The sequence below is a fragment of the Anguilla rostrata genome, chromosome 9, assembly GCF_018555375.3.
Source record: "Anguilla rostrata isolate EN2019 chromosome 9, ASM1855537v3, whole genome shotgun sequence".
NCBI classification, from domain to species: Eukaryota; Metazoa; Chordata; class Actinopteri; order Anguilliformes; family Anguillidae; genus Anguilla; species Anguilla rostrata.
The window spans coordinates 31,908,718-31,928,109 of NC_057941.1; the positions used below are offsets into that span (position 1 = coordinate 31,908,718).

At 41.3% G+C, this 19,392-nt stretch overlaps 1 protein-coding gene across 5 annotated transcripts in view; it reads right to left on the minus strand.

Annotated features, from left to right (window-relative positions):
* Positions 1–11,625: 11,625 nt before the first annotated feature.
* Positions 11,626–19,392, minus strand: part of nrg2a (neuregulin 2a) — a 113,203-nt gene continuing 105,436 nt past the window's right edge. For all 5 annotated transcript variants that reach the window (XM_064351775.1, XM_064351777.1, XM_064351774.1 and 2 more), the window contains 2 exons: positions 17,887–18,114; positions 11,626–15,518 (listed from right to left, as the gene is read on the minus strand). In XM_064351775.1, coding sequence (XP_064207845.1) covers positions 14,852–15,518; positions 17,887–18,114 — 895 coding nt within the window. In that variant the 3' untranslated portion in view covers positions 11,626–14,851. The remainder of the gene's footprint in view (positions 15,519–17,886; positions 18,115–19,392) is intronic.

The window sequence follows — 19,392 nt, forward strand, 5'->3', positions numbered from 1 at the left end:
ATATAGGTAGCATGCACCGTTAACAAGTAATTCTACAGGTCGCATTGTATGTATTACGGGCCTCTGCTACATAAAGAATATTTATACTGAAAGGACAAAGAAAGTCTTGTTCAAGAGTTTCCGTTAATGGCACTTGACCTCTGCGATGTGTGCATACAGTTCCTGTCTATAACAAAATAAGATAAGAGGTCAGACCCTGAATCTCGCGTGTTAGAGGAGAGAAGTGGTAATGTGTCTGATCTCAGTTCTTACTGAGTTCATTGTGCTGCTGCTGTTTTTCTTTCTCACCTTGTTTGACTGGTTATATATGACGAGAATACAAAAAATAAAAAATAAATGAACAGAAACAGAAGCTACATCTTTTAAGAGTGTTTGTGGTCAAATTCACATTTGAAATGTCTTTCCACAAAATCGTGTGTGCTGTTTTCTGTGGAACTGTGGTCTGGTGAAATGATGTATTCCCTTTTTTTTTACCACTTATGAAAAGGCCTTGTGAATCATTCCCAGAAGGACTTTGTCACAAGGTAGCTGACACTATTTCATAATGCTAATAGTTTTATGAAAGGTCTGCTCCAAAAATAAAATAATAATAATAATAATAATAATAATAATAATAGTAGGAAAAGCCATAAAATCTGTACACAGACTACAGCGATACAGTAGAGGAAGTAGTCAAGAGCACTTCTGAGTCGCCTGGTAGAATCAGCTAGCAGCCCCACTGCTGCATACTTTACATTTTCTAACACGCTGTTTACCACTGAGGCACAGTGGTAGCACATAGATAATTCACATATGCCATAATTTGTGTTATCTGTATCTTAAAGTATATGAATACGGAATATTATAATCCAGACTCTGTCTTCTGATAAAGGACAGTGGATAGACTGGGGCTTCATGAGACAGTACAGATAAATGACTGGAAAGTGACTGCTTATGGTAAGAAATATATTTATTGGAGCATATTTGTTTGAACAAACAGCATAAAAATCCTCATAATGAGAGAAAAAAGACAAATTACGTATACTGACTGCACACAACGCATTTGACATAATGTCTTCTTCAGGTAATGTGAAGGTAAAAGTTGAAACATTCAACTTTTTTTCACGCTATGTCACTTTGAGGAGTTTACACTTTTTGTGCTAACTTTGGTGAGTTTAGGTAAACATAATCTACCTCTAATAAATATATGTAATTGTTGAAATCCTTGCTTGACTACAGACTCTATCTTAACAAGTGGATGGCATATTTAATAATATTTTACTCAGAGAAAAACTTTGAATATGAATATATAACTGCAATTTCCAGTATGGAAGAGAGCCATTAACCTTTGGTTTAAATGATAAAGAACATCCTCAAACCACTATGCTACTACCTCACTGAAAGCAGATTTCAATAAAAAATAAAGCCCATTGTTCCCTATTGTCCCATTGTTAAGTCTCTACTGTACCTTTCCCCTGCATTTCACATCACATGCAGCAGTAACAGTTAGTTTCTATTCCCCCCATTAAGAGGAAACTTCAATTTTTCAATTCCTGAAAAATGCATGCATGGACTGTATATGTGTGCAGTTTGGCATCAGGATTCATTGATTCAGAGTATTCGATTCACAGGAATAACACAAAACTCTGGCTTATGTCTTACAGGTAGTTTTATTTATTTTGTAAGTTCAGGTCAAGCTTATACTATGGTTACATTAGTTTCAATCTACACAATCTACATACTAACACAGTAAAATGTCTGGTGTTAATTATTCAACTCAGAGTGACTCATAACAGAGTATATATGAATCCAGTAGGGAACAGTAAGAGCTGAGCTGAGTTGATTTAACACTAAATATTTTACTGTGAATCATTTTTTTTCTCACTCATTAATACAACACGTCAAAAATCACTATTTTCGCTATCATAAAAAACTTTTTTTTTAAATAAAAAAAAACCAATTCAGATCTGATGTTGAGCTTTTTGGTAACAGTGTAGAACGGTGTTGGGGTAGAATGGAATTCTAATCAGGTGGCTTCAGGATAAAATCCCCCAGCCCAGGTGGTTCTCCTGACCCATGTACTGCCAGTTCCTTCAGTGTAATCATACAACTGACACACACTGAAAGCATATGCTAATCAAACATGTTCTGAACAAATAAATGAATGTGTGAATGGCACCTGAATGCCACTTAGCTTTGTGCTCTATGTCTATGTGAAAAGAAACATTCAACATTCCCGACAAACGGTCAGAGAGACTTACAAACCGCTGTATCTGTTGCGTGATCGTCCCCTGTGATCCTTCCATCCTGTCCAAAACTCCCCACTCCCCTTGTGACATTTAGCGAAAGCTTTACAGTCACAGGGCAATGACTGGCCACAGTACTGACTGCATAAATGGCCACTGGCATGTCTAACCCTGAGAGCCATTAATCTCCTATGGAGGCCCATATCAGGGCTCCACATGGAGCAAAGTGCTGGCCCTCAGACTGCCAGGAGGAAAGATCATAAGGTTGTCTAAGTTGCGGTCTCGAGAGTGGCCAAACTGGAAACACCTGACAAGGCAGAGTCTCTGGACTCTGTCTCAACTGTGCCTCAACCCCCCACCTAATAATTCTACTTCCATTACTATGTGTACTATTAATAACAATACTATGTATTATTATTATGATTATTATGATGATGATGATGATTATTATTATCATTATTATTATTATTATTATTATTAATAATAATAATAATAATAAAAATGATGGGAGTTGTTGGCTCCCAAATATGTATAGGAGTGAAATAATGAACAAATAAATTAATAAATGGTAATATTTTCATGCATCTAATAAATGGTTGGATTTTAATGAAATTTTGGGGATTATTGAGGCTTTATTTATTTATTTATTTATTTATTATTTTTGGTGGAATTGTGGAGATCGAAACTTATCAAAACTTATAAATTTCAGCCAAATAAAATGCATTTAAAACCATCATCTAGGTAATTAAACCTGTTTTATATTACAATTTTTAAACTGCGCAACTCAATTAAAATACTTTACCTCTGCGCATTATTTTGTCATTAATGTGCCATTCTTTCTCACCACTACCTCTTTCTCACCACTTCTACCTCCTGGATCATGTTCTGCTTGAACAGGGCCAAGAACACTTAGCATTATTGAAGAAGGCAGTGATGAACTCCAGCTGTGCTTACCGATTGCTCAACAAACGTGTTTGTGCTCCAGACCATTGGGGGTGTCAAAGTCAGCACCCCAACCCCCCACCCCCTCCGTGCATGCTGGGGCTTCCCACTACAGCCTCTGCTCCTATTTTCCTAATCAGCCGGATCGTTTGTCCGGATTTGGACTTTTGTTTTTGCAATCCAAATGATGGATTACGGCTGAAGACCGCACATGTTGTCTCACTCACTGCGCTGCATAGAAGAAGAAAAAACGGTGTTGCATTGTGGGAAACTTAATGTCTGCCAATCCTGCTTCAGGGAGAGTACCTTCTCAGGTCTGGTGGCCCACTGCAAGCAGACTGGAGCTCCTCAGGGTTGGTGGTCCACTCCAAGGAGAGTGGAGCTCCTCAGATTTAGTGTCCCACTGCAAGGAGACTGGAGCTCCTCAAGGTTGGTGGCTGCAGAAACTCAGCTGACCAGATGAGAAGGGATGGGTTTAATGATTGCGTAAAAAAGCTCCAGGTACTCAAATGATCAAAACAGGGATGTCACGGTATAAAGGTTCACAGTGTATCATTCTATTCCAGCACGAGATTGCAAATACTTCTGATTACTAGCTAATTTACTAAATTAATTTTGCCTATTTAAAACATGAGGGTACACTAATGCAAGTGTGATTCAAATCAATAGGTCATTCAAGTTCCTTACATTACTGTATTGATGTCATTTTCGATTACAAACATTTTAGCATTCCAGATGACCTGTATTCCCAATGTATCTCAGAGGTTCTACTGTAATACATTCTTTAATGTTAATTCATATTCATTATGTTATTTGTTATTTTACCGTTTAATGCATATTACTGTGATGTCCTTTTCAACATAAGCATCTGTGTTCTGATGCCAGACCTAACACAGGTGCCTGGGCAAAAAGTCATGTTTTGATCTCATCTGATCACATATTTCTAGCTATACACACACGACCGTGTAGGGATAAGTGGGCCAGGGGGGGCCAAGACCACCTAAATAGTGTCCTGGCCCCACTCATGTATCTTCACTGAGGACACCACACCTGTTTGTGAATGCCTAGTTCTGGCCCACCTATATATGCAGGCCCAACTATATTTATATGTTTGGCTACACTGCTGCACGCACACCAGTGGTGGCTTTGGAGGTGGAGGAAGGGTACTTATATTCAAAAGAGACCTATGGTGAAATATGGTGATGATTTTTTTATGTTATGGAGTTGTTTTGCATTTACGGGTCCTGGGGCTCTCATTAAATTCAGTGGAATCATGAACTTCAGCAAGAACCTTTTTGGCCAACCCCCCCCCCCCCCCACCCCCAGGAACATAAAACCTAGCCTCAAATGGATTGTTTCTCAAGGCAATGACCTCAAGCATACCTCAAAATCAACCAAAAAATGGTTAACAGTTAATATCAGTCTCCTAAGTTGAACCCAGTAAAGACTGTGTGGTTTAAATAGAAGAGGGCAGTCCACAAGAGCAGAACAAAGAGTCTGTAGTATCTTTAATATTCTTTAAGGAGGAAAAATCAAAGACACCCCTACCTCCAATATAATCACTAATCTCATTAAACACTACAGAAGACCACGCAGTAGTGTTATCTCTTGCAAAGGAAGGGTGCACAAAGTACTTAACATTGATGGCAATCATTTTTACACCTACATTTTTCTGAACAATAGTATTCATACGAAAGAATATAATATGCAATCTTTTGAGAATACAGTACAGAGCATTACCTGTGCAATTTATTTCATACAGCTGTTCTTTTTTTTCATCTTTTTCAAAGTTTATAATAATTTTGGGGGCCGCTGTATCTATGCAGCCTGATAGTTTGATAGCTCTTGTTTACCCCTGGTTCGAGAAAGGGGCCGAAATGTACAAGTTGAATTGATTCTTGGGAAACAGTTTCATCATGTAAATGCTTTCATGTGGGGGAAGCTGAAAAGAAACTCCTGTCAGACCTTCTTTCCTTTTTCATCTGGAAATGAGTTTAAATTAACGTGACCTGCAGGTAATGAAGTCTGACCTGTGCAATTCTGACCATGTGAGAATGTTGTTGATGTTCCCAGTTTTCTGATGCATTCAATTATGGAACAAAACCCACTTCTAAAGCCAGGCAAACGTGTAAAACACGGGGCCTGTGTGGACTGGCTCATTGCACAGGCTGTATTTTATTGTGTTCCTCTGTAGTCCGAATAAAATGGGCCATGGTGGTATTGCTTTGGCACAGTTTGACTCTCCTCAGGACGTGAAAACACCACACATGCAGTTTAAAAGCTGCTGCACGTCATGCTCTGAAACTGAACAGCGTGAGCCGACACGTGTGGTCACTGCGCTAAGGCTCCCCTCTGTTTCACTCTCTTTTTTTGGGTTCATAGATTTGGAAAGAGATTTGCATTTTTGGGGGAATAATGAGCAGGAAGTACACAGGGTTTGTCAGTGCACAATGATCCTGATGAAACCAATAACAATGATACAACTTGACTGGTACACTGACATCAGTCACTGACGTAGGGTTAGGCAGCTTTATTTATCACAAAAAAGCTGAAGGTTTAAACCGGGGCACTGGTGTTCTAAGCACCGTACCCTTCCCCCGTCAAGTCCTCTCCTCCGGCCTCCCGCCTCCCGCTGGTCTGTGACCCTCCACCCCGCCTCTGCCATTGTCTGAAGAACGTGGACAACTCACCCGCTGTTTCCTACAACAACCAGCGTTTATCAGATTTCTTCACAGGTCTTTCACCCCCCCCCCCCCCCCCACCATCAAAACCAGTCATCTTTCTCCAGCCTAAATGGCCAAATTGATTATGGTGCGTGACGTGCAACACGCTGTCAGTTCCAAAAATGAACGAAAATCCCCGTGTATGCGAGGCCATAAATCAAAATTTTTACAAGCACTGTCTTTTACGGTTCCAGCCCCACTGGCCAATGAAGGGAGAAAAGCAGATGTTTTGGGAGGCGAGTCTTTCTGGTCTCTTTATGGGACGTTTAAGATTAGTCTTGCTTTTACACAAAGCCCCCCCCCCCCCCATTAAAAACAGCGTGATTCTGTTCCTCAAAGGGCATTTTTTTCTCCCCCAAATTCAGAACTTTGTGCCTCAGAGTTCACTCAACAACATGCCTGACCTTGAAAAAAAAAAAAAAAAAACTGTTCAGAGCAGCTGTACTTAAGCTAAAGACACAGGACTGAAAATTGATCTTAACAGATAAATGGCCATGGAAATATTTTGAATTCCCCTGAAACTTCAGAGCACTTTTATTTTTGTAACAGCTGCGGCTCAGAGAACAACATTCTACCTTTAAAAAGAATATCAAGGCAAATGTTTTTGTGAACACACTCGTCACGCATGAAGCTGAGTATGAAGTAATCAATGTAAAAAGCACTGAATGGATTTTTGGGCTTCCAGTTGGTGGATCTAGATAAGCTGCAAGCTATCAGTTCAGCAGCACACACCATGTTGTGGAATCGAGTTCTACCCATTTCAGTAATTAGGAATTCCATGGGGGCGGTGCACAATCAACCTCCACTTCTGAGTATTGGCTTCAAGGTTACAAGTTCAAATCCTGTTTGGGACAACTCTTAATTAGGTCAGTAAACATTCCGTCCTGGGGACTCATTTATAAAAAATGTTCTTGGATTTGAACTTAAACTTAATCTTAAGAAAATTCCCCAAGTCCTCTTTATGCTTAAATTATACAAATAACCGAGACTGAAAAAAATTACTTCGTAAGTTGTCCATAAGCTTGATTTATTAAAATAACTCAAACCGAAAATAAGTTACTTAGTCAATATGCTCCCCTGAGTTCCTGCAGTTATCCACTCTGAGCACTGCCATTGGCTCTTGAACTTTCATGTGCTCTTCACGCCTAAAACTGATTATGAATTAAATGCTATTCTAAAGCGCACACACAAACGTACTTACACATGCAGTACCTCCACATAACCAGCAGGTAATTAACTTATGTCTAGCATAAACTCTACGTAGCAATATGGTCAAATCCACATCAAAGTGGGATTTTATAAATAACTCCTTAGTCATGGTTTTCTGTGTAAGCCTCTGTTCAAGGTGCGGTTTTATCATTAGGCCATTCTTTAAATGAGGCCCCTGGACTGGAAACAGTCTGATCTGCCAGAATGTCTCAGGATACACTTAACTTGCCGTCTGGGAAGAGTACTCTTAACAGCATTGATCTTCTCTCCCACGAGGCCATTAGTCAGACTTTAGTGAGACACATACCTCTCGCTATTCAACCTCCTCCCATCTCGCACTTAATTTACGCAGAGTACCTTTCAAAATAGAGATTCTTAAAGATCTGGGCCAGTTCTTTCAAAGCAATGATATGTACTGTACAAGCCAGCACCTTCATAACATTTCTCTTCGAATAGCTGCTTCCATTTGTATTCCCACATTCCCACGGTGGTGCTGTGATAAATTTTATCGGGGGTTACATCCCTGAAATGTGGATGGTTCACCACTCTGAATTTCACAGGTTTTATCAAGCGGTTTTGAGGTGTGAGATCACAAATATACGATTAGAATGTTCTTAACTGAACATTCTGTTGCTTATGTAACAAAACAACTCTAGAACACTGACTTAAAAATGGTTATCAAAAAAGGAATGTAGTGAACAAAAACACAGCAGGATTTCACTAGTTAAGCGTTCTGGTAATGTGATCTTCTCAGTCACCAGATCTGAACCCAGTTGGGCATTTATGGGATATTCAGGACTGAGGTCTTAAGCTAAACGTGTTTATGGACTTTCTCAACAAAGAGCGGTGTCGTATTCCACCTGCGAAATTCCATACCCTGACAGACCATTCCATATTGCATACAGGCCGTACTGCCCAGACACAGTGGCCCAACATCCCATTCACATTTCCATCTTGTATGCATGTATCTGTACTTCCCTTCTACAGGCTGCAATGATGTTTTATGATCTAACAAAATATTCCCTTCATCAATGAATGCAGACTGCTGATCAGCTAGCTAGCTAAGTGCCTTTGTTAATAATAGGACAATTTAAATGATGCAGCTCCCTTTAACAATAATGTCTGCATATTATGAAATGAGGAATGGTGCAGTGAGCTATTTTTACCCCTCGTCTCTGAACTTCATCCTTTAGTGATGCTTTTTTATAGCCTTTCATGCCTTGACAGGAACTCAAAGATCAATATTATTTTATTCCTGTCACAGAACTGCACTGACCTGGTGCTTTGAGATTTCCATCATGAGATTTACCTTCTTGTCTTGATGTCCTATAGACCAGGCCAACCCTATGCTGTCTTGGCCCTCAGATAAGCTCCCCTGAATATCTGTCTTGTCTCATTGTGAGGCATGAGGAGATATACTTGACCATTTAGTTAGCAGAAGCTTTAGCCAAAGCAACTTACAAAAGTTCATGTCATGTGGTTTGCAAACACCACAAAAGCTGTAGGCAACATTACAGTCATTTAAGTGCCAATGGCAAGCTGCAGGCTTCAAAACCTGCAAGCAAAAGGGAGAGAAAGGGTTATGTATGCATCCATCCATCCATCCATCCATCTATTATCTAACTGACTTATTCCTGTTAGGGTTGCGGGGAGGCTGGAGTCTATCCCAGCATGCATTGAGCGAGAGACAGGATATGCACCCTCAACAGGTTGCCAATCCATTGCAGGAAATAGGGTTATTTTTTTTTAATTAAGTAAAAACCATTGAGGTGTAGTCTGAAATGAGTTTGCAGAAGACAGTCAGGGAACCTGGTGGACTGTGGAAGGCGGTTCCACCATCGGGGGACGAGGAGCACCTGCTAGGTGCTCAGAGACATGGGAGAGCCAGCTGGAGAAAGCTGGAGTCCGAATAGTGCCCTGCAAAAAAAGTTTGTCATAACAATTGTTTTAGTCTTGTAATGAGAATCTTGAAAATCGTATTTTCTCTGAAGATAGTTTTAGCTTCTTTTAAGTTGCCGTTTGCTTGACAAGTGAAATTTTATAACCTTATTGGTAAATCTTGAAATGAGTTAAACAGTACCACCACATTGGCAATATTTTGTCTTATTTAGCAAAAAAAGGAATAAGATATAAATATAGTAACAAGGCTAAAATACATGTTGAGATGGACTTCTTTTTTGGTTTTTGCATTTTCACAGGATGGTATGCTGGGGTGGGACATTATAATTGAAGCCAGTGAAAGGTGTTTAAAAGTGGGATGTCATGTGAGAATTCAGGCAGGTTAGACCAGTTAAGCTGGAACATTCTGGAACATCTGCAGTGTTCTGATTGCACATACCTGTAGGCCAGCCAGCAAGGTTTTAACAACAATGAAAACAGTCTCGAGTTTTGGCCTCGTGATGAGACTTAAAAATCTTTTTTTTTTTTTTTTTTAAAGCTGAAAATATTAACTTGTTTTAAGTTCCTTCTTGCTTTACAAGTGAAATTGTCTTACCCCATTGGCACATCTTGAAATGAGCAGAGCTGTCTTAGATCATAGTAATATAAGATTATAAGTCTAAATATTAGACTAAGACAGTTGATAAAGATATTTATTTTTTTAACCAGTTTTTGCAGAGAATAGTCCTGACGAGAGACTGCGTGGCCTTGACAGAGAGACGGGCCAGCTCCTGTTCTTCCACGGGTGAGAGGTTTCAGCCATAACCACAATCTCTTCACATGTAATATAAATGGGCTGAAGGGGCCCATTTCCTTCATTAAACGGTAACTTTATCCCGTGTTGGAGTCACAGAAAAAAAGAAGGAGGGCAAGCTACACCAGAGACGACAGGAGATGCACCTGTGTACACACGGACAGGCACGGGCACAAGCACACACATACACGCAGGGCATAAATGGATCCACATGGAATGCATTCAATATTTTGCACAAATACCCATGTATAGACACACACACACACAACACACACAGGCACACATGAACACACAAAAACACACAGACACATGCAAATCACCTGGATTCCCTAATTAGCAATTCATCATCCAGGAAGTAGAACTAATTGGTGAAATCAGCTGACTGAGTTCATGGGTGGAAGGACGAAACGCATGGCAGGATGTTTACTTACTGATTCCTGGACTTTCCTATTCTGCTTGATTACCGATTCAGTATTTTAACAGTTCTGAGAAGTGAACCTGCTTAAAAGCTACACGTAATATTGTTTATCCAACATTGATAAGGCCATGAGCAGAGCACCTTGCTTGGCTACACAGTGTGGCCCCACATAACATGGCAGAGGAACACTGCCACTTTGGATCACAAAAGCTCTCCATCAATATGTTCAGTAGCTGCTGACATTTTGTGAGTCTGTTCAGCGATATATTTCTTTTTAAAACACTTACTACTTCTTTTAGTGAAAATGGGATCCACTGAAGTCTGGGAAAGGTATTTGAAAACCTTTGCAGAAAAAAAAGGAAAAAAAAGACACTTACAGATAAACCATGAGCAATTATCCTGCCTGACTGTCTCTGGCATTAACAACTAAACAAGCGTGAATCCGCAATAGCTGAGACCGCACACACGCATGCATCCATGTGTGCATGCATCCATGCACACGCCGTCACACAAACACGTGACCTCTTCTTAGGCTCATGACCAACCTTTCCACAAAATCTTATGCAAATCTGTGAATCCAGTCTTTTTGTGATAGGCCACGCCCATCGCCACGCACCCTCTTGGTCAATCGACCTTGAAAGTTACTCAGCTCGACTTTCGGTCATGACCAACGCCTATGTCAGTATTCAGCCTCCTGGGACAAAAACTGTGGCCGCTACGGGGGCGGGACACTTTTTGTGGACCAACCGACCGACCAACTGACCGACAGACAGAGCTATAGAGCTATAGAGCTGCAGTCACCGCTAAAGAAAATTACACATAGGGGAAGAGGAAAAAACTAATTAAATAAAAATAAAAATCTCACAAAAAGTGCAGAAATTTAAACAAAGTAAACATTTATCACCAGTGTAGGTCCTACAAATTTTACAAAACCCCCAATAACACTGTCTTTGGTGTAACTCACCCGTCTTCAGAGAGCCAAAATCTCAGTTTTAGCCGCTGAACACCTTTTCCAAAAACTAAGACTTATCAAAGGGAATATCAACCCTACCCCCTTCTGGATTGCTTCCCTACTAAATCAGTTTGCTTTTGATTTTGCCAGCAAGAGTGCATTCCACACTCTTAAATTCTCCAATGTGTCTCTGTTACAAGACTGTGTCACAGTAGCTATTTAACACATCAATAATAACTGTGAAAAATTCTTCCAATACTCAAAGAAATTTACCTTTGGTTTCCTTTAATTTCCATCCTTGGTCCGCTTACACGACTTGTTATTGTAATTCACTTTATTAATTACGCTCTTCTCTGTACTTTTTAAGCATTGTACAGCATTGTACTTCATTCCCTTTTGGCATCATGTGACATACCCATTTTTTTTTTTTTGGAGCACGTCTCCACACAGATGACAACAGTATATTTAAAATGGTATGAATAGAGATTTATTTTTTTCATATGAACAGGTGGTTTGATTTTCTTTTCTTTTTTCCATTTTATTTTACATCTATGACAATCTCGCAAAAAAAAGAGAAAAAAATCTTTCATATTCCAAGTATGGATATGGAAAAAAGGGATTTATTGCTGAATGTAAAAATGAAATACACTTTCACTGGAAAACTTTTCAGTCACTGCTTTTTTACCATGCACCCGTCTATCTGGACCACAGGGGCATGCAAAAGGGAGATGCTCCCAAATTCAAGCAAGAGAAATAAAAAGGTAGTAGAAAGAAACCGCCTGGCAGATAGGATTCTAACGGGGGTGGGGGATCACACTTAAACTAATTATTAAGCAGTGTCTTCATTTGCATACTCCAAATATACAGAATAAGACCCAGGAAAGAAAAAAAATGAAATCAGTTCAAGTGAAAGAAAATAACCTCCCAGTTTATTAAATATAGTTTTACCACTGTGTCTTCAAGAAAAGAACAGGTACTCATTCATATACTTCAAACAGGTTAGATTTTTCTCTTGAGAAATCATTGATTCAGTTTAGCACAGGCCAGTTCTACTGAAAATTGTTCATGGAATGTGGTTCATAATTAGTGTTGTTTGTTTACTTCTGTGTTTTTTTTATCGAGCTGAAACTAATCTAATTTCTATAACTTTGTGAGGGACATGTTCTGATCCACTTCTCACTGCTAAGTACTGTGGAAAGGATCAACACAAAACATTATTGGTCAATATTTAGGGGGAAAAAGTCTCCAAACATGAAAGAAAGGAGCAACATGCAAAAAGGAGTGATCTGCACTGAAAATAACCAAATAAATACAGAAATATGGTCCTGTGATTATGTGTCTGTTGTCAGCTGATCAGAGCCTGTGAAACACAGGATAGCCAATCAGCAATCAGTGAAGATAATCAGTTGGCCTATGGGCAGAGGTCAGAAAATGCTTTTGGTATCGATAAAAGTGAGAGGAAAGTATCGTAAGTTGGCAGAAAAGGCATAATTACAGTAAAGATAAATGTACTGTACCAAGGATTTAGCAAGATGTTGTTTCCTGTGATGGTGACAATATAATAATAATAATAATAATAATAATAATAATAATAATAATAATAATAGCTGATATATTCTGCAGCGATGGAAGATTTATGTTGTCTTGTTAACTGATGTTTGCACACAAACTCAAGCACACTGAAGACGTTTCCTAAGAGTCTCCACACAATGGACTATCGTCATCACACCTCATAGAAAACAATGTCATCTAACAGACCTAACAGATCTAAATACAAAGTTTGCATATTTTGCCATTTTATGATCTTTCTGGAGTTTCACAGGTATTTATTGTGTGCATGGAAGAGGCATGAATCTGGGACAGGAAGAGATGTGACACAAGACACAAAAGGGTAGGGGATGTGATGTGTGATAGACGGAAGGGAATGGATGTGAAGTGACAAAGAAATAGATGAGATAGAGGAATGTATGTGATGTGACTTTATTGAGGAATATATTTCATATCCCATATGTAAAAGCAATATACTGCAATACATTATAAATATGTGGGCCTATGTAGAAAATCTAATGATAAATATATATCACACAGAAGTGTAATACATCACTATATCTTAAAGAAGCCATGATTTGTATATTTGTCAATATATTACGGAAGTGTTGCGACATATTGATAATATATTTATTTCAGTATATTTACAATATATTCCAATTCCATAAGGGATGAGAGAGACAGATGTGATATAAATATGGATGTGAAATAACAGAGGAATATATGTAATGTGATGTAACAGAAAAAACAGATGTGATATGACACAAGAATAACTGTAATATGACATGATATGTTGATCCATGAGGAGCTGATGAGACAAAGGGGTAGGTGCGTGGAAGTGAAGCAGCATTGGGGTGTGTGAAGGTCCTGAGACACTGGGGGCTCTTGGTCATAGCTGGGGGGGGGGGGGGGTTGCCTGATGTGGGGTGAGGGGTAGGGTCTGAGCAAGGAATGAGGGATACAGGGCGTGGGCGTGCGGGTGTGGAGTGTGGTGTGTATAGTGTAGGGGTGTGGGGTTTGGGATGGGGGATTTACTGCAAGCTATGGGGTGTAGGGTGTGGTGAGCGGTGTGGGATGAGGGGTGCAGGTTTACGGTGAAAGGGTTTTGGGTTGGTTCAGACCAGGCATTCTCTACCCCAGATAAGCGGCCCCATTTCAGAAGAATGCACTCACAGACAAAACACCCCACATCCCACCACAACCAGAGCTAGAAGGTTCAGGGTTTGCAAAAGTAAGAGTCCTGTCTTGTGTTTCTTCCACCCATGAACTCAGCCAGCTGATTTCACTAATTAGCTCTACCTCCTGGCTGAGGAACTGTGCTAATGACCAAATCCAGGTGACTGGAACTAAATTCTGGGGAGGACTTTTACTTTCTGAACCTGGACTTTCAAACTCAGACTGCGACTACAGTGCCGTGGCACTGGCAAGGCAGAACCCCTCCTCGCCCGGTGACACCCCATTTCACACCGTCCGCATTGCGTGCCACACCTCTCCACAGCAGCGGGTAACCAAACAAAACCAGTCGGCGTGACTCACATTCAGCACACAGCCCTCTCTCCCCGGGACAGGGGAAAGCAGGCTTCCCATTGCATTTGTTAATTTCCTGTTTTTTCAACCAAAAAAAAGTAAAAATGATAAGCACATCCATGTAAACGTAGAGCTTATGCGGAAGTGGTTCATATTGCATGAGGAGCACAGAATGTCACATGGGGGAATGGGGGGAGGGGGGATATCCCGCAGAACCACGCTGAAAAAAAGAAAAAGAAAAAAGGAGGAAAGAGAAGTAAAAGGTGTATAAAAATGAGGAGTCCGTATAAGAAAGGCTAGAAAACACTCAGCTGGGTCTCTGGCATCGGCATACAGCAAAAGGCACCACAATATTATTCTATTTTTTTAAGTTGTGAAAAAATTGGCACGTCTTTTTTTTTCTTTTTATGCTGTAAATCAAAATGTACATATAAATAGTTTACCTATAAAAAAAAGTCTTTGCTGTTAGCTAGTAGACAACTTTTGCTAAAAGGAAAATAAATATTTCATTTGTTTAGAATATCTGTCTTGTTATATAAAATAAAAATATTTCTTATAGGTGCAGGTCTTTAGTATATGTTTTTTGTTGGGTAGAGTCAGTGTTTTTGTTTGTTTTCAGCGGGGTGCGGGGTCCTGTTTGGACCGAGCGTGCGCCGCTCTGGCCTGCGTGTTCCCGCGCGCGCCGTGCCGCCCCCCCGACGCGTGCGAAGTCCGGCTGTCCGCCGCTCTGTAGACGGTGACGGGCTCGGCGTTCATGTTCTGCATGCTGAGGAAGGGCGTGCTCTCGCCCTGCTCCTCTTCCTCCGACTCGCTGTCCGACAGGAAGTAGCCCCGCGGGCCGTAGTCCCGCCCCGCCTCGCCGCGGGCCGACGCGTGCCCGTTCAGCCGGGACCTCCTCCAGCGCTTGCCGCCGCCGCCCCCGCCGGAAGCGCTTCTCTTTGGTTGCTCCAGCGAGGAGAGGTACTCCTGGGTGGTCTCGTAGTCCTCCTCGTCGGCCAGCCGGTAGGGGCTGGACGGCAGGCTGCCGGTGCTGTCGTTCAGGTAGGTGCGGCGCGTCTGGCGGTACGGGTCGGCCCGCTGGACGTCGTGCAGGGGCACCTGGTAGCGGCGGAGCAGCGGCTGGTCGTCCTCCAGGTGGTAGGAGGAGCGGGTGGCGGGCGGGAGGGACAGGGCGTGGCTGGCGTTGGGAGACGTGATCTGGAAGGTAGGCACCTGTGGGGGCAGTGAGTAGAGGAGGTCCACGGGCGAGAGGCGGGCGGGCGTGGTCAGCGCTGACACGTACCTGCGCGGGAGAGGGAAGTGGGCGTCAGTCTCGTTTCCCAGGCAACACGGTGGGTCTTTTTACTTACTGCAGTGATCATAGTAGAAGGACAAATGGCAGTTAGCAACACAAACTGTGATTCATCAATTTCATAAATGTTGAAAAGGCCCAGCCAAACAGAGGACCAACCTAATGATTACCTTAATGTAGCAATTAAGAGCAGCGATTGGTGTAAAAATGAAAGCATACATGAGAACCCTTCAGCAATGGAGCTTGATAATCTGAACAAGTCATTATTCAACAGATGGGTCTATGCCCCGCACTCATGCAACATTGTCCTTAACTTCGACTTGCAAGTAAATGCGAGCGTTACATTTTTTTCTTTACAATCTCAGTTTGGTGAGTTTTAGTGATTGCCAAACTGTGCTGGAGAAGAAAATATCTTCTTGCTTTTAATTGTTAATCATAGTTAAGACAAAATTTTAATTGAATATGCGCCATACACCCTTCTGTTGCATAATGACTTGTGTTAATGAGTTCACGGACTGTACACCTTCCACTCTGCTGTCTGTTCTGTGGCACTGAAGAACTTTTAAACTACACATTAATGACATGGAATTTCAAAGACTGGCTCGCAAAACTGGAAAACATCAAACAGACAGAATGACCCCTGGAATAAATACATGACCGATATGCTTCAGGTGTTTCATTAGCCGACTGCTACAGCTCTGGTCTAATTTCAGTGTAATTACATTTTACTGCATGGCTTTTTTCTGGCTATCTACACACTTAAAAGGGGAGTTCTCTCTTTTCCTCTGCCTGTTCCTCAGAATTTTATCCTTCTCCGGATCCGTTTTCATTTTAATTTGAAATAGATGAATAACCATAAATATCTTCTGTTCACAGCAGCTACTGCTATGCTTCTCTGAAGGTTCAGGCCATAACAAATATCTGGCACTATTCTTACTGTTCTTACCTTAAAACCTTAAGCCACAAGAAACCGGATGGGCTGCATCACTGTGATCTCTCCTGGCCATAATCAAAGACAGTGCTTTCATCCGACAGCACAAAATAAATAACATCCAGAATCGCATGAGCACGCTAAGCTAACCAGGACCAGTATTGCTAGGTTTGTGAGACCCTGTCATAGGAACGGCACTGCCTTTACTGTAAGAATCCCTGCATCCTAAAGTTAAAAGGATAGTTTTGGTTGAAACATTATAGTGGGCCAACCAAGGGGTTGCATGTTTGAATCCCAGAAGTGGCAAAGCACTTCACCTGACTTCCACCAGTAAACGTCCAGCGCTGCAGTTCAGTGCAAATGAACATCAGCAGAATTATACAGTAAATAAACGATAATGCATTTACAACGTATATTTTCAGCTATGCAATTTGCCTGCCAATAAAACAAGCAATGCACAATCATGCAAAACCTTTTCTTTTTCTTTTTTACACAAATCCAAAGTTCTCTCAAAACTCAACAGCTAATAAAGATTGCACAGAACCTCATGTGACTTAGCCATAATGCTGTGTTGATAAATGAAAAAAAAGGAACAGTTTTTTTTTATGTTCTTGAGAATTCCTTTTTATGGGGACACAGGGTTATTGCTCCACACCAGCAAAAAGTAATGACCTTGTGTCCCCATAAAACTGAAGCTGTAGCAGAATCAGCTCTTTTAAAATCAGGTCTTAAGACTAACCCGTTCTCCTGTGCCTGTTCCTCCTAGTTCAGAAATTCAGAGGATTCTAAAATTCTTTTATTTTAATGTTAATTTTTACAAAGTGCTCTTTTAAGGCACCTTGCTATGATGCTATATAATGTCAAATATAAGTTATTGCATTGAATTACTACCATTAAAGAACTGAGCCAATATTTGTCATTAAATCTATACATTCCTTCATTTGTACTTTTACAGCTAGGTTATTACCTCAACTGTAATCTGATCAACCCATTTTAGTTGTTGTGACAGACCCCTTATTACATTTCTACCCCCATTCTACCGATTCTTCACACCAGCCTGGCCAGTGGAGGATGGGCTCCCCCTCTATAGTCGGGTTCCTCCCGAGATTTCTCCTCACTGGGGAGTTTATTTTTTACCTCATGTGCTTGCTATGTGGGGGGTTGAGGCCTGGTTTAGCTTTTTTCGGCTCCTCTATAAAACATACTGCATTTTTGACCGTTTTATGTAAAAAGCACCACACAAATAAAATCAATTTGATTTGATTTGACTTTCAAACGGGGCCTGGACTGGAGTGTGAGCAGGGGTTGCAACAGGGGTGTTTTTAAGGTATATGCCTCGATCAACACAACACTGCAACAGTGTAGTAGAGAAGCGGGGGCTTTGGGGTGTCGGGGGAGGGGGAGGGGGAGGGGGGTGCAGCGCTCCACCTCTCGCTGGACGGGGAGTCCCACAGGGAGTCGAAGGAGTCGCCGTACTGCGGGGCGGGCCGGTGGGGCTCGGTGACGCCGCAGCGCGCCGACCGGCGGGCCCAGGCCTCCATGCAGGCGGGGCTGCTGCATTTACTGGTGCCCACCGACGATGACGTCATCACGCCCGAGCGCGCCTCCGACAGCGCGCTGCCCGTCCGGTCCAGGCTCCACGTGCGCCCTTCCTGTCTGCGCGGGGAGAGAGAGGGGCCCGCAGAGTTACCCAAAACGCCAGACGGCACCGTTCAGTGCCCCGATCTATCCAGGTCTCGCTAAAGAGAACGTGAGTCTTTGGTCTTAATCTGAAGAACCATGTATTAGACTACGCTGAAACCTTCACTACAAAGGACATTCAATAAAATAAACCAAATAATATATTGGGAAATATTTTCACCACTAACATGTTTTTGTCATACGTGACACTTGCATTATGTCAACAATTACAACACTTAAACAGTTTATTTCTGCCAGTCCTCAGGAGGCTTCATAGCACAGGCTTCATAGTCAACACGCCCCCTGAGGTCTCTGCCTGATTCGCACATTTGGGCTGGTGTGAATCCAGTTTTACACACTGCATGGCATACAGCTTTTATAACTACTATTCATAAATAAATGAATGATCAGTAGCTGGGCTGTGTGAACACTTGGCATAAAATACTGCATCTGACCACAGGGTGGCACTGTACCATGACTGCCAATGGCAAATGAATAGTCCGTAAGACTGCATCAGCTATGCTCTTATCAATGACACTTTTATATCAATTACACTCCAAAATGTTATTCCCATATTCTATACGATCACAGGTAACTTACAGAAGTTTGATCCCAAATGTAGGTTGTGTTGTGTGTGTGTGTTAGCCATAATGTCAAGCCCATGAAGCTTCCGTAAACGTTGTTGTGCAACAATATACTGTTTAAAGGAGCACACAGTAGTGCACACACTCAAAAAATGGTGCACTCGCAGTCTCAATGTAAATATTCAAATAATATTGTCTCCATATTACCCAGTATATGCTATAATGACATTGCCCCAGCCCAATCACACACGTCATTGTTCAGTCGCTCCAATACAGTATTTTCATGTTTTTTTTTTTTAATTGCCTTTGCTTAGTTTTTGCTGCTCTGAGGCACAGTTATGGGTCTGTTCTTATTTGACCCAGAGTTTTCCCCACAGGTACTCAGCCTTATTGATGCAATATTTCGGCTGTGTTGTTTTGAGGTGCCAGAGGTATTCCCACTTGAGCAGCTGAGAACTTTTGTGATAAGAAAAACTATTATGACTATTGACCACTTGTGCCTAGCCCGTAACCTGACACAATAATTTCTTCTTTTTTTTGCAGATTCAAGTACAATGATAGATCTACAAAAGATACACAGTATATCTTAGTGTAAGGATATTAATTGTAATGATTATAATTATTGGCATTATTTATAAAATGATGTCCTTGTATTTTCTGCCCAATCCTG